General features: G+C 40.9%; 1 protein-coding gene across 3 annotated transcripts in view; it reads right to left on the reverse strand.

The window, feature by feature from the left end:
* The window catches only part of SMOC1 (SPARC related modular calcium binding 1), a 131,395-nt gene that overhangs the window by 81,103 nt on the left and 24,291 nt on the right, over positions 1 to 26,001 (reverse strand). For all 3 annotated transcript variants that reach the window (XM_063398710.1, XM_063398709.1, XM_063398707.1), the window contains exon 2: positions 8,474 to 8,645. In XM_063398710.1, coding sequence (XP_063254780.1) covers positions 8,474 to 8,645 — 172 coding nt within the window. The remainder of the gene's footprint in view (positions 1 to 8,473; positions 8,646 to 26,001) is intronic.

Raw genomic sequence — 26,001 nt, forward strand, 5'->3', positions numbered from 1 at the left:
ATCAAGCTACATGCCAGTTAATTAAGAGCTGCTTAATTTCCTAGTCAATAGTTTTTATGGTCATCTAAGGATCCTGGAAGTTTCTTTCAACCATCACTGGAGCACAATGTCCACACAATGAAAAGCCATTAACATTAACAGCTTGAAACTGGATGGCTGAGTATAAACCAAATAATTCAGGCTGAGCAGTGAGCTATGTGGAAAAGAAGTGATGATCCCTTCTTCTCTGAGCAACTCTCCCAGGAAAATACTAAAATAGTCAGTCATCCATATGAACTTCCACCTTTGTGTGGTTCAGATGAGACAGATATGCCATTTCCTGTGCTTTCCTGAAACTCAGCTTTTACCTCTAGTCCCAGTGCTTAGAGCCAGGTGTGCATTACAACTTTCTCATATCAGTTACTCACTTGGCAGACAAGAAAAAAACTTGCTCTGCAGGCAGAGTTTGAAGGGGTTAAGATCTCAGTTCTTACTTCAGATGATGGCAAAATGCAGCATGACCTTAACCCCTTCCAGGTTGAGTTCACTGTTACAGAGTATACCCAGATAAGTCTAACTCTAATTAATGACTGATGAGTCAAAAGAGGAAAGTTCTGCCCTGCAGAGATCCAGACTGACTCGGTGTTTACATTTAAAAACATCAGGTCTAACAATACTGCTGTTCAGTCTAGAAAGAGAAGGAAAACGGTGAACATCTGTTTCCATGGCATTCCGACACCAGAACTAGCATCTTCTTTCCTCTCCCATGAATCCACTCACTAACGATTTTCAGTACAGAAACTTCAAGCAGCACCATACAGAGTGAACAAGTTTCAATCCTCATTGTACCAGGCATGGTAATCATATTGGTTAACAAAAAATTCCACTGGATCCCTGAAGATCACATTCTGTTTCATAGATCACATGAACTTTGACAACAGAATCACTAATACCAGCATTAAATTAGAAAGTCCGTCTGGGTTCTTAGAGCAATTGAATTCACATTGTGTGGCAATAGAAGTAGCTTCCATCTAAGCATCTCTAGAAACAGAAATCAATGACAGTGTTGTAAATAGTTTTGATAAAGACAGACCAAAGCTTTCAGGCTGAGTATTTTATTTATACAACTGATGACTCGAGAGATTAAGTTTCCACTTTGCCAACACAGTTTCATTTTAAACGTATCACGTTACTTCCCAGGAAGGATTTCACAAAGCTTCTGAAAGTATGAAAAATCAAACCGTTCTCTCTGGAAAAAGAATGATTCATAGCAATGGTATACAGTACAGATGCCAGCTGCTTAGGCACTGGGTTAGAAAGCAACAGTACCTGTTTCAATTTTGCCAATGACCACTGAATGATTACAAGTTGATCATCTCGCTTCCCTGTGACCTCATGTCACTTCTGATCCTACATCACTTATCTTTAGACTGATTTGTTTGTTGGGTGTTTGCACAATACCAAAGCACATGGAGCTTTGATCTCAGGTGGGCCCATTATGCACCTGTACAAAGAATGAAATTGTTACAGAATAAAAAAAGATTTGAATAAAATTTACACTGTATTTTTTTTCTAGTTATTCATAAGCTTTGACATGGAATTTCCTTTTTGCCTGCTTGCCAACATAACCAGAGGATCAGACCTTGTTTGCACATCTCCAATGGAGGACAGTCCTCCCAACTGATCCTTCCAAACATGTGCTCACTCCTTCAGCTGAAAGGGAGGACTGGCAATGCATTTAACTGGAACATCTATCACCTGCAGACTGCTGCTCAAGCTTAAGAGTCTAATCCTGCTTGGCATGACAGAGGACACTACTACAAAACCAGATGGTGTGCCTGCACTTTCTTTCATAGCTGCTTGACTGAAAACACTTTCAACTTTGGCTTCACATGGGACAACTAAGTAGCAAAAAAAAAAATCAGCATAGATTAGGGAGATGTGCTCTTGCAAGGAAAAAAACAGGTGTGAATTTCTTATATGACAATCAAACCACAAGTTCCCAAATGAAAGCATTTTCTAGCCTCTATATATGAGGACATAAGACTGCAGACAGTTGTTTCTGGTTCCTCTCCCGAACATCAAACAGAAGCATAAAGCACTTCCACATAGCATCTGCTTTAGTGCTGGCACACTTACAATACACGACTGAAACTGGATGCTTCAGCACAGAGCTGGTAGAAATAAACATTTTGTGATATCTCCTGCAGTACAAATACATGAGAAGCCCAGGCAGAAGGGAAGCTAACCCAGATTCTTTGTCTAATCATTTTTTCTAATGAACAAAGAAACATAGGCAAGATCAAGTCCTCACTTGAAGAAGATAATATAAACATATTACTGCTAAGGCTACCATGTCCCTCCTGGTAATTTTAACTGGCCTGTATATATTGAACTCTACTCCCACTCAGCAGAGCACACTTCATAGCACACCACCACTACACCACGGAGCTACACCACGAGCTCATTTCTGTCGTAGCACCTTTTGCACTTCAACTATTGGCTCAAGGGGTGACTCTTCAAAAATTGCTGCTGAAGCACAGAGAAGACAGTTTTTCTCCTGTTCATGAACACTCAGGACTGATTACTTCTCCCATCCTCCCTCATTGATTTCCAAAGGTCATGCCAGTCCTTTTACAGCCTTGATTTGGAACAAACACCTATATACCACGCTGGGTGGAAAGGCGCGTGCATATTGCTATCTTTTTTGTCAGTCTTCCACAGATCAGTTCCAGTAAAAACAGTGCCTTTAAGATCAACATTTACCAGTTTGTTTTTAAAAGGACTGTCAATCCTTCTCTTCCTCACTCCACAGGCTGGTATTTTTATAATGTTTGCATCAACATGTGATTTCAGTGGGATGACTTCACCTTGCTATTTTTGCTTTGTTAATTAGAAAATGTAAAGTATTACATAAGTGCCAAGTGTTTAAAAAGTAGCTGTCAAATAGCTCACCCCAAATAAGATGCATTACAAATTTTACTAAAGCCTGATCTTATGATTCTAGGTTCATATACACTATTCTGCATTTTGACTGCTTACCCAAGTGTTTCAGTACTTTCTTCCCTGAGAAGAAATGTCCTCTGGAATATCAAACACCATGTTTATAAACCAGAATGGCATTAATGCATTCCAGTTTCATGGTTCAAGCAGACTAAATTGGACACTTTTCCCTAAATGACATTAGGTGGAAAACCAAAACAGCATAACTTCTTTTGAAAGCAGACCTGCTTAATTTTACTTTAAATATCTTCAATCTTGGGACAGATTTAGTGTAGCTCAGAAAGCTGCCTTTTAAAGAAAATTAATTCTCAAGCTGGCAGCTGGCAACCAGGAGATTGTTAACTACAAGTGATGTTTTTGACATCTCTGGCCTAATCAGCACAATGCAGGTGCACATAATTTTGGATTTTGCAATGAAATTGGCTAGTTACCATGGCTGATCTTATCCATGAATAGTTTATTCAAACAAGACCACCGTGTCCCTCATAATATACACACTGCACTCCTGAACAGGCTCCAAGAATTCCAGCATCCTCTCTTCAAAAGGCAGAGGCAGTATTGACACCACACAACATCATGGTATAAAGACCCAAGCTCTCCTAATAACACAAAGTAAAACATCTTCAGGATTCACATAGCACTAGCAGCAAATCAATATAAGGCAACCACCGAAATCTATTAAAGCTACTTAATTTTAGTTCTTCTATGTATCCCAAGTTCAAATAGCTGAAATTGATCCAAGCAGCTTTTTAACTATTTCCAGTTCCATCAGGTAACTGTCTCACATACAGACCAGGTCTCCACCAGACATGAAGCAGTTCAGCTACTTCAGTCAGCAGATTCATACCCATTTACTCAATTATCTGTGTATTAGCATAAAACAGGGAAAAATTGATCTCTCAGCAAACTACAAAAACATGCCTATCTATTGTACAGGAGATCAATCATTATTCACTCTCCTCACTGTTTTCCACTTCATTTGGGTCAAGTCCTAGACCTGCAATCTCAAACTTCATTCACCCACAGAGAATGGTTCGGGTTGGTAGGGACCACTGGAGGTCATCTTGTCCAAACTTCCTGCTAACACAGGGTCCCTTGGAGCACACTACTCAGGACTGAGTACACAGCTACAGATATCTCCTGGGGAAGAGACTCTACAACCTCTTTGGGCAGCTGTTCCAGTGTTCAGTTACCTTCACAGGAAAAATGTTCTCCCTCATGTTCAGGTGGAATGACCTGTGTTCCGGTTTCTGCCCATTGACTCTTGTCCTATTGCTTGGCACTACCAAAACACGCATATCCATCCTGTGACACCTTCCTTTCAAGATATGTATACACACTGATGAGGTCCCCTCTCAGTCACATCTTCTCCAGAATAAACAGGCCCAGCTCCTTCAGTGTTTCCTCACAAGTGAGGTGCTTCAGTCCCCTCATTATCTTTGTCACCCTCTGCTGGACCCTCTCCAGAATCTCCACGTCTCTCTGGTATTGAGGAGCCCAGAACTGCACACAGCGTTCCAGATGTGGCCTCACCAAGGCTGAGTAGAGAGGCAGAATCACTTTCCTTGACCTGCTGCCAGTGCTCTTCTTGATACACCCCAGGGCACCATTGGCCTTCTTGGCTACAAGAGCACTGCTGGCTCATGGGCATTTTGTTGTCCACCAGGACCCCCAGGTCCTTCTCTACAGAGCTGCTTTCCAGCAGGCCTGCCCCCAGCCTCTACTTGTGCAGGAGGTTATTCCTTCCCAGGTGTAGGAGTCCATACTCTGTTGAATTTCAGTAAGGTTCCCCTCTCCTCATCCCTCCAACATTCAAATCTTTCTGAAGAGTTCCACAGCCCTCCTAGCTTTGAATTATTAACAAACTTGCTGAAGAGGCATCTGTATCTTCATCCAAGTCACTGATGGACAAGTCAAATGATAATGGATCCAATACTGAACCTTGTGGGCCATCACTAATGACAGGCTTCCAACCACACCTCTGCCACTGATCCCAGCCCCCTGAGATTTGGCATTCACACAGCTCTCAAACAACCTCACTGTACACATGTCCAGTCTGTGCTCCCTGAGCTTTCCTGTGAGGGCATCATGGGAGAGAGTGTCAAAAGCCTTCCTGAAGTCCAGGTGGACAACACCTACTACTCTTCCCTCATCTATCCAGCCAGTTGTCCCATGATAGAAGGCAATCTGGTTGGTTAAGCATGAGTTCCCCATCCACGCAGACTGCTCCTGATCACCTTCTTGTCTTCCTTTCATACCAATGCACTTTGTTCCTTTTTTGATATTCACAATGCATTTCTACTCCAGAGTTCCCTATTTATTCAGAACATGCCTAGATTTGCGAAGTAATTGAAAGTAACATTTTAGATTTTACTAACTACTGCCAAGGAAGGACATTCTTATTCACAGTCAAGGGAGAATAAAGTAAGTTTGAAGACAGAATACATGGATCTAGTGAGCAGACAAAGTGGTTTCAAAATATCATCTCCTGTCCAACAAAAATAGTATGTAGAGAAGATTATCTTCAAATAACCCATCAGTCAGCTGACTTTCTAGCACATTAGCCAAAAGCTGTGTTCATTTCCTATGTCCCAGGAGAAAGGCTGAAGGTCCTGTTACAATCTCCACCAGAAATTTACAGATAGGTTCACTCTACACAGTGACTTGTGATCTAAGAACAAACTCTGTACCAGCTGACTTATTAATCTAATTAATAAATCTAAAGAGAACTTTCAGAACACTCCCACATTGTAATTAAATAAGCCAAAGAAGTTCCTAGAAATCAATCAATTAACACAGAACTTAATGTGTTCTAAGCCACAGATACATACAAATAAGACAATCACTGCATAAATAAGACAATCCTTGCAAACTGTCAAGATTAACAAGTATTTGTACTCCACCGCTGCAAAGTTTTGAGGTATAACTCTTATTTAACATCAGATATTATGACACCTCCTGAGAAAAGATCCAGGTAGCATTGCTTGGCTGTGTATTTTAGACACAGCTATACCATCTGGAACTATTCCCTAGAATCTCATCAGTGATGCTCCATTTGTCAGGGATGCCATAATTTGATCACTTTAAGGTACTCCTAACTTTTAACCCTTTGTGATATGTGAGGGTTTGGAGGGAGCTCAGATAATTTAGCACTGAAGGAATTTAATTGAAAAGCACATGAGGAAGCTAGCAACAAATAAGAACTGAATAAGGGTTATAGCTCCCAAAGGGCTGGCAAGATTTCATCTTTAAAGGTCCTTAGTTTCTTGAGAGAGAACAGAGCATTAAGTTGAATCAAAAAGGTTCTGTTCTCACTATGGAAACCATTCTGTTTTCCTTGGCACAAGCACAGTTCAAGTCATCAGCATATACACTGGAAGCCTATGGTATTCTGGGCTGCAGAACTATGCCTTGCTGTTCACAATATACTTTCTCTTTTACTTATTTTAGTCGCCTGTTATTTTTCCCCCTTCAGAGAGTGAAGCGCAAGTTAAAGCTTCTCATTCCAAAAGGATAAGTTCTTGGGTACAGTATCTATCACAGCTGTATGTGACTGAGCTCCATAGCCCACAGGATCCCTTACAGTTTCATGGGAGGCCTCCTGCAGAGCATCTGTCATGCAGGAGGAGAGAAGACTGTTCAGGGTATAGCTTGCTGCAGTACAAGGTGCTCAAATACTGTCGGCAATACCTTCCTTTTTGCAAGCACACAATACAGACCCGGCCAACAGCCTGTGGTTCAGCACAGCTGTCTCAACTGCCCGGATTTGCAAACAACTGTGATCTTTATGCACTAGAGGTCATGTTCCTAATGCAGCTAAAAAAACAAAACACCTTTCAAGAGCAGCACATATGGAAATTACCAGCTAGGTTAAATTTGCATGTGACAGTTGAAAGAGTATTCCTACTTCACAGGGATTGGCAGGAGTGTCAGTGGGTTAAAAGCAAGACCTGCAGTTTACAAACGCACCCAGGTTGTTAGGTACGGTATGGTACCACAGGGTAAGAGGAAAAAGGAAAGGAGAATGCAAGTTAGCGTCAACTAAACATTTCAGTTGCATCAGAGAGCAGAAAGAAAGTGTATTTTACCTGTGCCCAAGACAAAAAAGTCTCAGTTACCTTTTTGGGACTCTGGAATCACAATATGCAGTAGGCCACATAGTTTGGGAAGCAAATTTTGTCAGCTTCCAGAAACAGACAGTTTAGTATGCAGATATACTCCATTTCAGATCTCATGTTTTAAGCAACTGAGCAGTGCCAGTTAATGTGCCAATATCAGCTATGGAGCTGATACTTAAGACACTCTGGTCAAGGGATGAAAGCAAAAACAGGACTCTCACCATACTGCATCTTATTGTGATACTGAAAAACGCATCACTTGCAAGAACAATCCAAGGGCTTCTTAAACTCTGTGAAGAAAGGTTCTGGCTTCCAGTATTTAGAAAGAAGCCTGATTCAAAGGCCTCAATCAATGAGAGAAGCTGCCATAAACCAACTCAGCAGTGGTGAAAAACAAATAAACAAAAAAGTACAGGTAAGTTTTTCCAATGAGAAACTGTTTAAAAGAGAGCAATATTTGAAGTCAGGTTCACAATTCACCTAAACCATAAAGTCTGTTAATACACTGAAAAGAGATTTCCATTTTATACCAAGTAATTTTAACAAAGATACATTTTTATTATAGTAAAAAAAGGCTTTATAAACAAATGCCGGACTTAAATGAATTATTTTTATTCTGTCACATCGATTTTAATGATTTTCTCCTGTCACTTTAATCCACTGCCAAAAACACCTGTGCCATCTGCCCTCTGAGCCAATTGTGCTCTCAGAAAATGGGCTCCACTTTATTTCTCACATTATTGCAATCGCAAACCATTTGTGTGACAAGACACCAATAATCGTTTTAAAAGTTTCAACTTCATCTTTAGCCTATGCCAAAGAGCTGAATTGAGAGACGGTACTCACACTTCTAAGTCAACATGTAACAGCAAACAGGGAAGAAAAGAGCCATGTAAAGCCTTGCGTGCACTGTCTTCTTAATTAGCTCAGAACAGAGAGGCTGTGTATGTCTGAAAAGGGACTAGACATCTAGTGTGCATCACATTCTTCCCCACTCCAAATTCCTGTCAGTCAAAGGGTCAAAGGTGTCTTGATTCCTCATCAGCACAGGTAGCAAGGAAGAAGTCTGCTTCCAGTATCTGGTTTTGTACTTCAACAGGGCCAGTTGTTTCTCTCTGCAGACATATATTTCAGCCCTTTTTCAGAAGCTGTGGCTGTGATATCTGTGACTTCTTTGCCTTCTTTCATTGATAATTCAGTCAGCTCATACTCTACTGCCTAAACCAAGACTCAGACACCCATGTTTGCAGGAATGCCCACTTCCAAATCAGATTACTCTCAGAGCACGGTACTAAACTCAAAGGTCTAAGGATTCCATTTGTTATGAGGTAGGCCTCCCACTTCTCCTCCCAGAGGCATTTGAATGCACCCACCTTTGCAGCGGCCACGATGCGTCACGCTCAGACTGGGCTCGCGGCACTTGGCTCTCTGGTAGTCGCACATGGACTCGTAGGTTCTGCCGTCAGAGGCACACAGGGGCTTGGACTGGGACCTGGAGCAGTGCAGGTTACACTGGGGGTCTCTGTCACGGTCGCTTATTAAAAACTGAAGGAAGTGAAAAAAGGAGGGAGAAAAAAAAAAACAGTGGTTTTGTTTGGTTTCCCAAAACCGAGCATGGTGTATTTTTTTCTTTATGACAATAGCAATATGACTAGAATGCATTTTAAGCTGCTTAACAAAGCTGAGTTTGCCTGAAGGGAACTTTAAATGAAACACGTACATCTTTAAAAAAAATTAACGGTCTTTGCCATTCCATTCTCTTTAATAAAATGGAAACATTACTCACTCTGCCTCACCTCTAAAAAAGTAAGATGTGCAAAGCCAAACACAACCCACACGGGAAGGGCAATACTGAGTCACAACAGCCTAACTTGCCCAGTGCTGTGCCACAAACAGTATCTGGTACTAGACAATTTTAGTCAGAGCCACAAAAAATGTATCACCAAAGACAGAGGAATACAAATGAACTATCAAGATTGGCCTTGGTAGCTGAACCATGCACGTGACCAGTTTTATATCACCAGTGATGTTTTTGAAAGCGCTGTTTATATCATCTGTAAATACCACCTGCAAGAGCAGGTCTACAGGCTCCCAAAGTCACCTTTTGTTCCATTCTGATGGCACCCAGCACAGCTGGCAATTGCACTCCATGCATCCCACAATCTAATTGCACACTACATGAAAACCTATTTCTTTTCAGAAGTTTGAATTTATATCATCTTTCTGCATACCTCTTCTTCCTGAGCATTCCATTATGATGCAACCCATTTTATATAAATGTGGCATTCCTTGTCAGTCTTCTGTAGTTTGAATAACCCCAACCTTCCAATTTCTCTTCCAGATCACTTCTCATGATCACTACTGTTTTCCTTGGTGTTCTGCCTCATTTTTTGTGATGGGGAAACCCACAAAACATGTGAGTCCCCATCTTCTGTCTGTTTGTTCCCTGTAAAACCTTACATCTGGAAGATAGTTTATTGTTCTACCCTCAACTCTACTCTGAGCTGCCTATAGGGACACCCAGCCCTCTTTCCCAAATTCACGTTGTTTTCCTGGGGATCCAAACCAACGGTCATCTTTCCACAACCACTTGCAGAAACTTTTGGCAAGTCATGATAGTAGCAGCCTTCTTCTCTTTCCATACAACCCCACTTAGTGGTTTGTCAGACTTTTGTTACCCAACCACCTGCTCACAGGAAGATTTCAAAGGACTCTTCAAACAAGTTCCATGAGGATTAAGCAAAGAAAAGGCAAGTCAAACCTGCCTTGCACTTCCCAGTCCCTACCTCCCATTTCTACAGCCTCTTGCAAACCTGGGGGCACCAGAGCTGCTAACACACCGACATCCCAGCTCGCTGTCAAAGCAGCTCTGAGCTCAGCAGTTCAGAGCTGGCTGGCAAATGGGCACTGACTGACACCCTGCCTGTATGCACAAAGCCACAGCTCTCCAAGTGTGTTGATAGCTGGATGCCTTACAGGGAAGTGTGAGTCACTGCCATAATCACCTTGGTGTTACAGTTTCCTACAAAGCTGTCTACTCTATGCTTTGAGGTTAAAGCTGTTGAAAAAACATTGCCTGAAGCCTAGTTTGGGTTGGTTTTTAACCACTCCGAGAACATACATCTCTGAAATTTGGTTGTTGGTGGGTTTTTTGTTACAAAAACATCTTTTCTCCCCAGTTAAATGAAAAACAATTGTAAAGTTTCATATTTTCATACTGTACTGCTGGGTCTTTTGAAGACTAATGCACTACTAAACCCCCTATTTAAACACGACAGCTGGGAAAAGCAAGCAAGGTTCGCACTCGTTTTACTTTTGGTGGGGCAAACTTTTTTTAAAATCTCATCTGTTACAGACTTGACATATTTGTTACAGCACAGTGTTTTTGAAATGTTTTTGTTCCTTTTCTGCAACACATTCTATAACCTGGCAACACCTGCTCAAAATGGGAAATTGGAAAATTTCAACCTGAAGGCAATTTTAAATTGTTTATAGAGACTTGGACTAGACTATAAAAACACTGCAAAGCTGGACCAGATTTTTTTTCTTTTCAGTGGCTGGACTATCACAACTTAAGTTGTAATTACTCTGGCTACAATAACATCTTTCTGTCACCCCCACAAGGCAAAGATCAGTAGTGACTGTAAACATACAGCAAAATGCAACAGACTGAAGGTGCTGAAGCCTCCTCCCAGCATGTGATGTCAGACCCTGAAAGACTCACAAGGCTTTTCAGGTCTCTGTATGTATAAACAGACTCTCAAGGCAGAGCTGTCTGACAGGACAGTATGGTGCACATGCAGCAATTAAATATTCCGTTCAACACAGGAGCCATTCTGGTTTAGAAGGAACACACAGAGCTCCTATTTATCACAACTGGAGACTTGAGCTACTGGCATGAAACTTTTTGCAAATTCCTTGTCAGAAGCTGAGTTCCACAGGTATGACTTATCCAGAGGTTCAACAAAAAAATCTAGAATACTGGTTCTCAGCATCAAACCATATTACCAACTTATTGAAAGTCATCTTGTATCATGACAACTCACTTAAGCTTTCTGCAGCCTGTACCAAAATACTTAGTATAAAGGAGGCTTATAGATCAAGAAGACCCCTTCTTCATTCTAAAGAATAAAAAGTAGTTCTCAAGGCTGACAAACAAGTTAAACCTAAGGCTGTGGAAGAGCTTTCCTCAGGAGCCTCCTTGCAGACAGAGAAACAACTCGACATTGATTAATTATGAGGGCCTGAGGAAACACGCAGAGCACCCCAATGCAGTCTGTGAAGTTCTTGCCTACCCAAATTAAGCCAAGAACCACGTTATTAGGAAAAAAAAATAGAAAAAGAAATCAAAAGCCTTTTTAGCATTTGTAATTTGGACTACAGTAGGGCGCCCACACAGCATGTTCGGTGCTTTCCAGACACTGAAGATGCCAGACCTGCCTTGCCAAAAAAGTTTATGGTTTACGTAGCTGCACAAGATGGTGCTTGTTGTGTTCAGGTAGATTGTAACTGTGCAAGTCTGCATTAAACTCAAGAAGGACCCAGGATCACACCTGCCTCATCAGAGTTCTTCTCACGCAAGCAAACCATGCTGCCAGAAAGGCCAGCAATGTCTCCAGGAGTTCCAAAGGGCTTCAGAAACTCCCCCTGAGAGTAGGGTGCCTCCTCCACTGTAGCTCACAGCCCATATCTTTGCCCAGCAGCACTGACAGCATTCAGGTATAAAATGGCCATTCTTTGTCCCCTTTACAGCAGGTAAGCATTCATTCACTACAGAAGTGATGGTCAATACAGACTACCCAAAGACATTTAATATACTAAATGCTTTGAGAGTACATCCCCTCCCACCCAGCACAGAAAGTCTTCCTTTAGCATTTTACCCATCTGAGAGCATGACCTCCTCTGTAAAGCAATCTCAGTTGCATGAAGAAAAAGAATGGATGAATGCTAAAATGTGTCTGCCATGGTTGTCACGCCCTTGGTTCTGTAATTTTAACAGCTAGGAACACTATCCATATGTAGTCAGCTCTATTTTTATTTCATAATTCCTACTTTGAGCAAGCAGGTACTGCTTTCCCAAGGGCACAGCCCTGCTCCAGAAGAGCCCCTTGGTCACTGCTGGAGATACTGCTGAGCTGGGCTGAGGGCTGTAAGCAGTGTGCCCTAATGCCAGGCACCCACCCTCCCTGGACACAGCCAAGACAGGAATGTGATTCTCTGGTCTTTCCAGGGGAAGAGCAGCAAGGTAGATATTCTGCCTTTAATGCCAAATGTCCTGTGATGACCTTCGAAGCTCAAATCAAAACCTGATGTCCCAACAGCTCCAGGACGCACACAAAAACAGACTTTGCAAACACCAGAACCACTACTCATGGAGCAGCCCTTAGTGCTCTACACACAGACACACAATGCAAGCAAACTTGGACTCAGAGAAAAAGCAAACATGTGCAACACCAGCAGATTTCCAAGCTTCATCAAGAAAGAAGAGGAAAATAATTATCTTAGTTCTGAAACTTCTCAAAGCTTCTTTTCTGTGTTCCCATTGGTTTCAGAACAGACTACATCCAAAGCAAATGGATTGGAGATGGCTTATCAGTTCTTTATCTCCTCTCTTTTCCCTCATGAGAAGAAAGCTATTAAAAGTGGAATTACAAGGAAAACAAACAAACCACCACAAACACAAAACCCCAGCTAAAAAAGAAAAACAAAAACAAAAAAACCCCAAACAAACCCTCTTCCAAAAGTAGAAGGAATAATCTATTTTACAGGAAAAAGTTAAAATTGACCAGATTGCAAATGGGATCTCTTGAATATAGACTCAATACTAAGATAAGTAACACTAGTATTAAGCAACAGTATTTGTATTTATGTAACATTTATTTACACTAAGGGAGTCTGCAGAGTGCCTATTCCAACCAGTTTAGTCCCTGCCCTAAAGAGTTTCCAGTTCAATGCAGCTCTCAGAGCATCTTTTAAGTCAAATGTTTTATCTGTATCAGGACACAAACCTCCTCCTTCAGCAAATACATTTACACAGGTGCTTGTAGAAACCACTTCCCAAACTGCTTTCTGCTTCTTCAGACTTGAAAAGAAAAAGGAAAGATAAGAGGTCAGAATGAAGTTAACTTTGCCAACAAAGCATATCTGTTCTTTTTCTCCACACCTCAACACCACTGCTGACAAACAACAAACACTGATTAAAGGGTTTTTAATGCCTGTGAAGGAAAGCAGACTCCCTGCAGCTGCACAGCAGCTGGGAACACTTGTGTTATTTAGCAGAAAAAGGTCTGACCCCACAAGTGAAAATGAGCTTGGTGGTCACTCATTCTATTCACCATCTGGGTACACTATAAGCACAAACAGAACAGCACAGCCTTTTGTGATGGAGGTAACGAGAAATGGCCAAGGCATTGTAGTACCACAGTAACTTGCCTTAGCAAGGCTTCAGGGAAAAGAGGGAGCAAGGGACACAAACGACATGAACGTGAGAAAGTGGAAATCTATTGAAAAACAAATCTAAAGTTCACTACAGATCAAAACAGACGTGCCTCTGCTATTTAGCAGCTTCACTTCAGATTAATACTGCAGAGTGCTGCCGCCTAACAAAACTGAGATAGACCAAACAGCACTTGAAATATTTTACTCCTGTTTTGGCAGATTTCAAGTTTGAAGACCCTTAGAACACACCTGGGGAAAGTGTGATTCATCTACATATATTCACATGGCACAGATCACCAACTCATTAGTCAACATACTCAGACTGGCTTGATTTAAGCACAAATGAGCAAGTCCTTCCCAGAGAGAAGTCCCCAGGAAAACCATACCATTTTACACATTAAGGGAGACTATAAACTTCCCAATATTTTTGTTGCTGTTGGAAAGAATCATTTCACATTTTTATGCCTTGGTTTCAGGCTCCAAACTGGTGCAACCAGCCATTCTGGAGGCACAACTGGAGCCAAGTTCCAGTTTTAATCACGGCTAGACTCTCAGCCCCATGGCAAGTTGCCTACAGGGCACAAGCACTTCAATTTGAAGCACTGGTTTTGGACTTCAGCCAAGCTTCCAGCCATGGAACCATAAGCCTAGCAGGTTTCACAGGGGTCAGAGATCCTATTCTGAGCCAGAGACCCAAAATGCCTCACTTCTAGGAATACAAAGAGGAAAATCTGAAAGTCTTAAAAACTCTCTCAGGGTTTGCAGTCTTACATGTGCAGAAAGACATCAACCAGCCAGAGCCACCAAACTCCCAACAGCTGACCAGGCTGTCCAGCCTCTGTCCCGAAAGTGCCCATGCAGCCTCAGAATCTAGCAAGTGAAAAAAGGCTTTTGAAGTGAGCTTCTTGGGAAGGTTCTCATGTGTTTCGGGGCATGGGAAGGAAGAGATTGACTTACTTTAATATACCCTTTTTGGAAATGCTCAGAAGTTTGTACTTCACTGGCACCTGAATAACTTTTTTAAGACAAAGGTTCTAGAAGTCCCATCTTAAAGTGGGGTTTTTTAGCATCCTACAGTTTTACACCAAGACTTAAGGCTTTCCCAACAAATTTCAGAAGGGCACTTCCCCCAGGCAGAAGGTACTCACAAGAAAGATATTGTAATACCTTTTATTCCTTGAGTCACCCTTTCTGCAAAGTGAAGAATCTAGCCTAAGTTAAGGCACCACTTACATTTCAACCCCAAGCCTCCAGCTGTGCAAATAAGAATGGGTTCAAAGTACAGAGCCTGTGCTTGAGGATGGTGAAGACTGAGCAAATGTATGGGATTACATTGCAAAGCCAGCAAACTCTAGATTTATTTGCATGAGTTGAATTCAAGACAACTTTTTGCTCTTACAGGCTAGAAACCTCATTTTCCTATAGTGATTTTTCCTTCCCTCATACTATCCTCCCTCAATCTTTGCTTTGTGTACACTACAAATGAAGGGCTGCACTAAAGTATTATGCTTCATCTCTTAGATGACTTTTAGCTAGGATATAATATTTTCATTTTCTTTGCAAACTGATACCCAAACATGATGCAGCAGCCGTATTCTGTTTTTAGAAGATGGGGCACTAGATCCAGAGAAGCTGCCTAATGGAGTATTTGAAGAGCCCACCAAAGGTTTGGGAGGAAAGCCCACCAAGGGTTTGGGAGAAACCCTTAGAATTGCACTTCATCTCAGAGCAGCTCTCGGGGTTTTTTCTTGTGATTTTATTGTTCATAGAAAAAAAAAAAAAAAAAGGTCATTGCAGTTAGGGAGTGAACTTTTAAAATTTTCTCTTTTTGCTTTGACATGCAAGTTTATGAAAGTGCTTAATTACATTTACTTATGGGAAAGAAAATGCCAGAGACATCAGGGACAAGAAATTAATGTCATATTTTAAAATAATTCCTTCTCCCAACAATTTTTATATCCACATTCCTGTATCACCTTCATAAAATCCAACTTCAGTTTTGTAAGTCACAGGTTTAAGCATCTCATAAGTTCAGTACACCAGTCATCTGAACAGAGGAAGAACCCAAAACTTAAACAGAAAACAGAAACTTCATCTGAAGTCTCACATTCCTAACACACAACTTCTACATCTTTATACTAAGTCTGGCAGTACTAAGGTAGAGACTGATTTAATTTATTTGAAGTAATTACTTCAGTTTCTGTCAAAACTCACTCTCCTACTCAGAGTATTCCTGCAGCCAAGGAAACACGTAAGCCTAGAACAAATTTAAGATTAAATTTAATTTGTCGAACACATTGACAAGAAAAGATATGTTTAACTTGGACTATTTCTTCTCTTTACCTTTGCAACTATACATGTTGAACCAGATAGAAAATCCAAGTGTTTGAACAGTCAGGCAATGAATTTCTCATCCCAAGACAATAATAGCAAAACTTCCATTAATATAAAACGTGGAATCTTGTCTTCACTAAATTGTATTGTTTAATAATATGATCTAGTCTTTCTAGTTTAGGAAGTCCTGTGCTTATTCAGCATACCTCAAAAAACAAACTTAAAACATCCTACTGTATACCTTATGCCAAGTTAATCTCCCAGTAACTATATCCCCTACTTTAATCTGTCACAGTTGAAGCTGTTGATTTCCACTAGCAAATGTAGCAGGATTACAACTTTGTGCTGTCACTAGGTGAGAAGTCAGCTATTCCATTGTAATGGGATATCTTTTTCTCACAAGAAGCTCTCAGAAAAGCAGAAGGGTTGAAGTAATACCAGGTGTATACTTCAACAAAGGACAGTAACTCAAGCAAGATTTCCATGAAGAGTGATCCCCATGCTCACCCAAACATCGGAATACTGAATACTTCAAACCATCGGACAGGCTCTTCCCTCTTGGCCACAGTTCTCTCGAATCATGGAGACTGATGTATGTACTTTCTTACCCTCCACTGCACAAACCACTAAAAGTCAGTTCCAGAGTTTCTAGAGTTCTGTGAACTGGCATGGGAAGTCTAGCCAGACTTAGAGAAAGAGGCTCTGAAATAATACTTTCTTGAGCCTATTTCCCCTCTTGTACTACTTTTAGCAGGACTGGCTCTGCAGTCAGCCTAGGAATACCTCTTCCCCATTTGCAAGAGCTTGGAGTACTGAAATAGTCTTGGTATAAGCTTTTCACATGAGTCTTTGGCATGTTCTGTGGGGCTACACATAAACTGCAATCATGTCTGATGACAACTAAGTTTTGCTGAAGTATTCTTAAATGAATAAGCTGTTTGATGAAGTACATATTCTCTGCTGATTTTTCATCAGTAGCCTGCTAGGTATAAAGGGCTTCCTTTTAAATCCAAAGCCCCTAAAATTTGTCTTCATAACCTGACACCAGTTCATCCGCACCCCCTTCTTAAGCATCTTCCTATGTTCTTTCTCTCAACAACTCAAAGTACTTTGCCCTTTACTTGCACAGTGTTATTGCTGAAGAGTGGCCACCCACTCTAAGTGGACTCTCCAAGTTAGTTGATACGCTTTCTAAATACCCCAAACTAGCAAGATAAAAGTGACATATTCTCCTCCCATAACCCCTTCTTCTCAGTAAGACAAAAGTTTCTAGCCATGCCAGAGACTGCCCACTGCAGAAAGCAGATATTGAGTCTCACCAAAGATGGCTTTGTAACCTCCCAAACACTGTCTCCTACATGAATACCACTCCCTTTGGTATGCATACAAGGCACATTATGTAAGTACTCACAGCAAGACAGATACAACTGAGTTTACCTCAAGCCAGGTACCCTTTTCCCACTTTCTAGTCTACACCACAACAACTGTCACCCTTCAGTCACAGCCATATGTATTAGACATTATTACTGTAGACAAAGCAGGTGTATGAAAACCACCACCACCTCTGGAACTTCTCTATTCTGCTAGAAGATAATCTCCTAAGGAGACATGACAATTGAACACAGTTTGGCAGCCACATCTTCAGGGTTAAGCTCCAATGGAAATAAAACTATACAAAGGCACTTCTTCCATCACAAATTATTTGTCCTTGTAGATCTTCCAGGATGAAGAATGCCACCCATTATAACTCGATAGCTCTACAAACTTTGGTCCCTAAATCAATTCCTCAAAAATGCTGAAAGGCATTCAAATTGAAGCTGGCATCCAGCCTTCATTATGTTTGGTGTAACTGCTGCCAACAGCAGAACCAAGAAGTAGATATTAGAAATAGCTGATCTCATTAGTTCAAAACCTATCAAGGGCTGGCTGCCCATCAGGAGACGCATACTAAATGAATGCCAAGTCTGAAATTCCATTGCACAGAAGGGATATTAAAAAAGGAGGTATTGAAAACACTCAAGGGTTCACTTTCCTTAACTATATTCTTACCCCTTTATGATCCAAAGACAACGTTTAACCAAAGATGATTGCATCAGGAGCTTCTCCCCATTTCATGCAGCTTTACATGGGCTGTCATCAGCAGTCCAGTGCCAAAGCTTCTGAAGCACTGTCAAGGGACAGAACTGATACATCTCCTTCTACAGGCCTACCTTGCCATCTCCAGAGAGATGATCAGAGTTGAGTTCTGGCCTAATCAGCTATACAGAGTAATAGCCTTCACAGCCCCCAAGGGCCTCAAAGCTATAGAGAGTAATAAAGGAAGTTGCCCCTACTGCTCTACTACTCCTCTGAAGTGTCAGAGACAGGAAAACTGAAGAAAAGACTGGAATTTCACCTTGTTCATACCTAATATCATGTACTCTTATTAAATACAGAGTAGCTTGCGAAAGCAGCAGCAGCTCTCTTACATTTATGACTGACGCTACTCCAGTACTGTTAAAAAGAAAGGATTTTCCTAACATCATAGAGCATGTGTTATCCCTGGACTTCTAGTCTACAGATTAAGCGGTGACAATAAAGACATATTCTCCTTACCAGAAGAGAACTGTTCAGGTAATAGATAAATTAACTATTCAGTTAAGTGCCATGAGGTACTATTCACTCCCCCTACAAATCACTGCAGTAGTGACACCTACCAACACATGCAGTTTTTTGACATTAATATCATATGCATCTGATCTACAGACAGGTAGTTTCAGAGACTCAGCTTTATACAGGTCAGACGATAACTTTTAAAAACACCATTTAGAAATCTTAACTCTTGATTCAGCATGCCCGCAGAGAGTCTTCTGAATAGCCCTTCAGTAGGATGATGTTGACATCATAAGGATCTCAGGCTTGGCTTAATATTCAATGCTTCAAGTGCCAAACCCACCGTGGTGTATTCCACAGTGACCAGACAGATACATTAAATGCAAGGCAAGTGTTAAATTCAAAGTGAAATAATTCAATCCTGCTAATCAAGAAAAAAGTGTGCCAGCCAGGAATTTAGACCAAGAGGGAAAGAATCAAGAAAGGAAGTACAAAACAGGAATTAAACTCCTGTCAAAAGTCTGAAAAAAATAAACTTTTCCTCCCAAATCCCTAAGGGAAAGATTCATTGTTTCATTACTTCTGTAGTTCTGTTTGCACCACATTTTACAATGTTTAACAGTAATTCTCATCTTTCTACTTCCATTTGAACTAAATGCTTCCCTCAGTTTTGTAGGCGTAACCATCCAGGGTTTGCCTGTGCGAAGAAAGTGCTGGACAATGCTTTCTTGGACTGTCAGGCAGTTACAGACTTTTGGGACAGCACAGGCAGTAGCAGAGAAGTTTTCCCCACTACCAAAATCTTTCTGGATCACAAATTGAAGAAGTTGCTGTGCACAAAAGCTTCAGGACAGGAACTTCCATTCTGCTGGTTTGAAAGTAATTCTCTGCTCTCCACTTTTGCCTCAAAAAAATAGTCAGTTAATATAACAGTCCAAATATATGATAAAAATCTTTCCATAACAGACAAGATGCAAGAACTGGTTGCTTCAGGAGCTGGAACTGCTACTAAGAAGAGAAACACTTCTAAAATAAAATGCTTGTGTGAGGCAAGAAGGAAGGACCCTTGTTAGCGGCACCATGGTTAGCTCTAATGCCATCATCCTCTGTCAGTGACACACAACATTCAGAAGAGTAAATAGACTGATTTCTTCAGACAGGATTTGTTTACAGTAATTACTTGTGCCTTTCTTAAAAATTGTACCAGTAACCTAGATGCTGACTGCTGAACTTTAAAAGGAAAGAAAAACACATCAAGCATCTCTACAGCTCTGCTATTCATTGAAGAGCCAAACTAGGCAACACCACTTCAAACTAGTAAGTTGCTAGTGTGCAAGGTTTTTCAGAGTGTTCAAGTACAGCTGACATGCCTTCCAATAGCTTGGGAGTAGGATGTTGCATTTAATCACTGCTGCTGAACTACCCAGCAATATTACTACATACTAGCATAAAACCTGCTCTTGCATGAAAATCTGTTTACAGAGGTCAGGCATATTTTCCATACCCAAGTGACAGATGTGGTTTGTATGGTGTTCCCAACAGAACCTCTCCTGCTGAGCTCTACAAGGATTCATAGAACAGAATCATTTAGTTTGGAAAAGACCTCTATAATCAAGTCCAACCATTAACCCAGCCCTGCCAAGTTGTCCACTAAACCACGTCCCTAAACACCATATCTACACATCTTTTAAATGCCTCCAGGAATGGTGACTCAACCACTTTCCTGGGCAGCTTGTTCCAATACTTGGCAACAATTTCAGTGAAAAAAAATGTTCCTAAGATCCAATCTAAGCCTCCTCTGGTGCAACTTCAGGCCATTTCCTTTTGTGTTGTCACTTGTTACCTGAAAGAAGACCAACCATCCCCTGGCTACAACCTCCTTTCAAGAGGTTGTAGAGAGCAATAAGGTCACCCTGAGCCTTCTTTTCTCCAGACTAAAAAACCCCAGTTCCCTCAGCTGCTCCTTAGACTTGTGCTCAAGACCCTTCCCCAGTTTCATTGCCCTTCTCTGGACACACTTCAGCCCTTCAATGTCTTTCTTGTAGCCAGGGGAAACATCTCTAAGCTGTCAGGTTGCTGCTATGAGGTCTGCAGTTTTATTATGTAAAATGGGAAGCAAGGACAGTGGTGTCTTCAAAAGAAGGAATATTTACAGGTATGTTGATGCTGCCCCAGACTCTTGATATGAGTTTCCCCAGTAAGATACAAAATCCCCTTTTTCTACCAAAGCACTTCCCTTTCTCCCCACAGTGTTATACATACATTTAAGCCCTACATGCAAGCAGAAAGGTGTGACTGATCTTAATATAGGCTGCTCACTCTCAGGTTGACAGCTTTTTCATAACATTTTGTACTATAGGACTGTTTATTTTAGTGTGTTTACTTTCAAGCTGCAGAAAGGGCGATTCTAGCTACACTGAACTATTTTTCACACTTCTGGTAAGGAGCTGCAGAATACTCATACTGCCTCCTTAGTGCTAAGAGCAGATATACTTTCCTTATTTTCTGGGGAGGTAAGTTTCGAGTTATTTCCAGTTCTACAAGTATTTCACTTTAAACACAAGTGAAGTTAACTTTCATTGTCACCAAACCCCTTGCAGTTAAAAGTTATCCAAGCCAGCGGGCTTGGATATCTTTGGTTATCTTCGGTATCTTTTTTGATATTTTCATACATGAGTTGTTCTGTCTAGGATTGATAGCATCCCATACAAGCAGCCATCTCTAGTCCAAATTCACATAGCACTCGCCAGGTTAACTTTCCTCCAGTTGCACTTCACTTCACTGGAAGTGTTCAGCAAACTTTGTGCTGCAATTTGTGCATCTCTCTAGTGGAAGCTAAAAAAATTTCTAATTCACATATCAGTCTATTTTTTCTGTCTGTCTCCCTAAAGGGAGAAGGATATCAGTCTTAATATAAGCAAATATGAGACCTTTGCACAATAAATCTTTGACACAGATAATTGGCAAGATTATTGCAGTCTCTCATCTTCCTTTTCAGGGCACATTATTGAAAAAGCTATGGGAAAACATCTGCAGTTTTATCTGGATTCCTCAGATTTTCTGGATCTCTTTCTGTCTGGTCTAAGACCTGGCCTCAGTACAAACACATACTCAGTCTTACTGGTCAGACTTCTCACGGTGGACAAAGACCAAGCTGCCATTCTTAGCTGACAGACTTAAAGCAGGCCGTGATACCAGCTTCCATATACAGTGTTGTGACTGCTTCAGACTAAGAAGAGTAAGTAGTACTCACACCATCACATCTAGAACAGTACACTGAGGTTCTGTAAAGGGTTAAGCAGTTTTCTTTCTTTCTTTCTTTCTTTCTTTCTTTCTTTCTTTCTTTCTTCATGCATTCTATAGCTTAAGAGGCTGCTGGGCCAATCTCATCTAAAGAAATTTGCTTTTCTGACCCAAATAATTGAGGTTCCTCTTCTCACTGGAGGATATTGTCCACCTTCACAGCAGCCTGGACTGTGGCAAATAAAATGATGATCCCAGGAAGAAGTGACACCAGCAGAAAGGATCAGGAGAAGCAGGACTTGCTTTATCACCGAATAGCACAACTGAAGGGTAGGCTGCTTACTGCTCATGCGACACTATACCGCTTGAGGGGATAGCAGGCATGCATTGGCAAGGAATAAGGAAGATGAAGTATTAGAAATCACTTCTTCCCCATTCACCTGCAGGCACCCATGCAACAATTACACCAGGAATTTTTCCACATCCAAATAAGACAACAAAAAATTACACACCCTCACTTTGCTAAAATGTAAGCCTCAAGAGAGCTCTAGTTACTATAGCTATAAAGTACTGCATGCTCCAGTTGAGGTTTATTTAAAAATAGGTAGATAGATGGCAATAATGAAGGCCTAGATTGTGGTGATTGGCATGCACTGCCCAAAAAGCAGCTTGGAACTGTATAAATATTAGCAAGATTGTTCTCAGCAGTCTGCTCTGGCTGAGGAGCAGCATGTTCTGGTGGAAAGAGCCTTTCTTCTCCACTGCTCTGAGTCTGGGAACCTCTTTAAGCTGAAGAGTTATCCCAGGTACTAGCTGTCTTAGTAAACATTGCTAAATCCTAGTTTCACTTTCAAAAAATCTTGACATGCTGAATCAGGTATCATTCTACTTTTTACAAGCTTTTTGGTCTATACCAGGTGGCAAGAGATAATTGGAAGGGTAATCAACTTTAAGAAATTTAAGGAAATCCAGCTGTACAAATAGGAAGGGAAGAGTTAAGAAAAAATGATTTTATGTTGTTCGATAGGACCCCAGGCATATACTAGGTCAATTTAGGTTAACTGTGACCCAAGGAAAAAATATCAGAGTTTAAGAACTTGGAGTGACAGTTTCATTAAAATTGGTTTAATGGATGCATGAGAAAATGGCTGTGTGTTTGGCCTTGCTACAAGGTTTCCTATATCTTAATGATGTAGGCACCAGTAAAGATTCCAACCTGAATTAAGTTGCTTATCTCTGCCAATCCTGCTTTTGCCATGACTGTTTGGTCCTCACATTTCTCCACTCAAATCTCCTTGTAACTAGACACTCCCCTTTTCTTTTACTTGCTCATCCTTTGTCTTTGGTCCTTTTTCATTCCAATCCTTTTAAGACTCAGACAGGTCTTACACATTTCATCTGCTCTTTTTCAGTGCCTACTTGGAAAACACTGAAACCTTTGAGGAAACTATTAAAATGAAGAAGAGTCATCTCTGACCCTTCCAGCTGAAGTCTGCCAGCTCTCACACAGAAAGACCACTCTGTACCTGACTCTGGAAAGACATTTTCCCCCTAGCAATTACATTAACATCTTACATATATAAATATTGTTACCAGCATCTGCACCAAGCATCTTCTCCCCAGGTTTATTTGCATGTGAGGCTGCCAGTTGTCTTCTATCCCTCATCATTGTTCTAGGTCCTCCATGTTCATCTGAACTTCTGCAGTTTCCTAGGCCTTTCACTCCTCGTACAGTTACAAACCCGAACAATTTCACTAGCCAGCTTCTCATTTAGAATTCAAGAAGAAGGAGGAAGTTATTAACCAGTCCCTCAAAAACCCTAATTATATTCAATAATTCAGCTCTATCACTGGATATTATTTTGATCCCCTCTGTTACTGGTTACAGCTCAAGTACCACCATAGTCCCTTGTTTTCCAGGACTTCTGACTATAGTCAGAGAAATAAGTCAGTTCAATGTTGGTGTGTTTTTGATCAATCAAGCCAGATGACAAATTTTACATCTTGAAATCTGAGCTTTTATTCCTATTAGTTTCCAGTGAGAGAGAAAGGTAAGTGTAGCCTAGTTTCCTATCACTAACAAGCCCCTGGATGACACAGAGTTGTTGGCCACAGGGCAGTGAATCAGTGGCTTCGTTTCCTGCAAAAAAAAATTTTAAAAGCACCCCACTACAATTACACCTGGATATCAAGACAGTGTCAAAAAAGCATGAGCATTACCCAAAATAAAAGCAGAATGGAACACCAAGAAAATGCAAACTTGAATTATCCTTAAGAAAAAAACGAGCCACTGGAAAACAATGTTAATTAAGCTGTTCTGCAGAGATTCCACTCTCTAGACTCAGTTAGCTTCATCCTGTGTCACCAGAGCCTGCTAAGAGCACAAGTACGTTAGGGCTTGCACAGGACTAGGATTTATTGCAATTTCCAAGTTTGTCTATGAAGGCTCAGCCAAGGAGCTTCCCTCTTCCCTCTCCCTCCCTCATTGGAATTCCCACATTAGTAAGCAGAGCCCAACACAAACTTCCTAGAAAAAAGTTTGCAAGGAAATTTAGTCATCATTAACCCCTAGGTAAAAGGGAGGGAACACTTTAGGAGGTAAATCCAGAGCCAGATTTTGAACACCTGGGAGCAAGGTGTAAGGGAGAAAAGTCTGAAGTTTGCATGCAAACAGGTTGACAGCAGCTTTTGGCTACAATACAGATTTATATCCCTTGCTTTTTTCACCATTCTCCATGCTCATACCCAGAAGTAGATTCCATTACAGACTGTGAGAACTGCATCAGAGAGGCATCTTCATCTGAGATTTTTTCTTAACATGAAATCTCCTAAAGTCCTTTAAAATAGATAAAGGCCAGATTTGCACTCAATAAATGGACTATTTCTATGAATTAACTTTCATGAGAAAGCCTGAAGCAGGACCTGCATATATCCTTGAGCACAGAAAGAGGCTTTTACAGAAGTGCCAGAAGGTAAGTATGAATCCTTAAAAGCATGTTACTGAATGAATTGCTAAAGAGCACAAAGCAAAGCTGGAGTGTCTGGTCTCCCCAAAACACAGGTCACCTCATGATAATAACACTTGCCCCAAACATTGTTCTTCAGGTCAGTTCTCTGAACAGGCATGCTCTGAAGATGTGTAATGCTTCAGGTGACTAAGTACTAATAAAAAGAGGCTTAGCTTGAATTGGGAAGAGATCAAACCAAGGAATGAAAACAGCAACTCAGTACAGTGTAAATTTAGAGATGAGATTTTTGTTAGAATATAATTACTGTTGCTTTCGCAGGAAAGTTCAAGGACCTGACAATTCTGTGAAATGGCAGCAGCTCTTATTTTAATATTCCTATACTGAAAAGAGCTCTTGTCCAGCATTTCTGTCAACTCAAAGAGGCAGAAATAGTGTACTTTCACCAAAACAGCACTCTGCAAGGAGTAAGAGCCAGAAGACTCCTTTTTAGCTCAAAACCAGGAGATTGCTTTTATAGGAGGATGCATAAATCGCCTGGCCTTTGCAAAATTTTACAATTAGCATAATTTGGATGGCAATTAACCCAAATTATTGGTCAAATTCATTAGACACATAGTAAGTACATATGAAAGACAACCCCATCCTATTCTTTCCTCATCTTTTTTCTACAAGGATAAGTCATCTTTAGCAGCAGAGGCAGCCCATAAGAAACATTATTTTCAGACAAAATTCTTCCCATTAGCATTAAATAGTTCAGGCAGAAAGAGATTTACTGGTTTAGAGTAGCACTATTCCTCATAGTAGTGCCATGTGATAGATTTGTAACTAGATACTGGAACTGCTCATCTTCTTCTCAGTACTTAGCCCGGATTCCTCAAAACACAGAGTGAACATCCATAGCAAATGTCCAAATGGACTTGTGCCATAATGGATTAATGCAGGCAACCTATAATTAGGGACCTGTCTGGCAGGTTCACTCTAGCTAGCTTGTTGACTTAAGACTTGTCACCTTGTCCCTGAGCATCTCACTCCATTTTCTATTTAAAATGATTTCTCCAGCATAGCAGTATTTTCTGCTTAAACCAAGCATTCTTCTCCCCATGAGCACCAAAGATTTGATATTCTTCCACCCCTTTGGTCAGTACCAGCCCATCAAAAGCAGCAGCACCACAATCCTGAACACACTGCTTTTTGCATTCACACAGTCTAGTTTCACTAACTAGAATACAGGATGCTAGAGCCACAGCAAACTGTCTCCCACAAATATATACCACACTTCCACTGGAAAAATATCACTTAAAGTCTGTTTTGAGGGACCTGATAAG

The sequence above is a fragment of the Prinia subflava genome, chromosome 5 (genome assembly GCF_021018805.1).
Source record: "Prinia subflava isolate CZ2003 ecotype Zambia chromosome 5, Cam_Psub_1.2, whole genome shotgun sequence".
In the NCBI taxonomy this organism is placed as follows: Eukaryota; Metazoa; Chordata; class Aves; order Passeriformes; family Cisticolidae; genus Prinia; species Prinia subflava.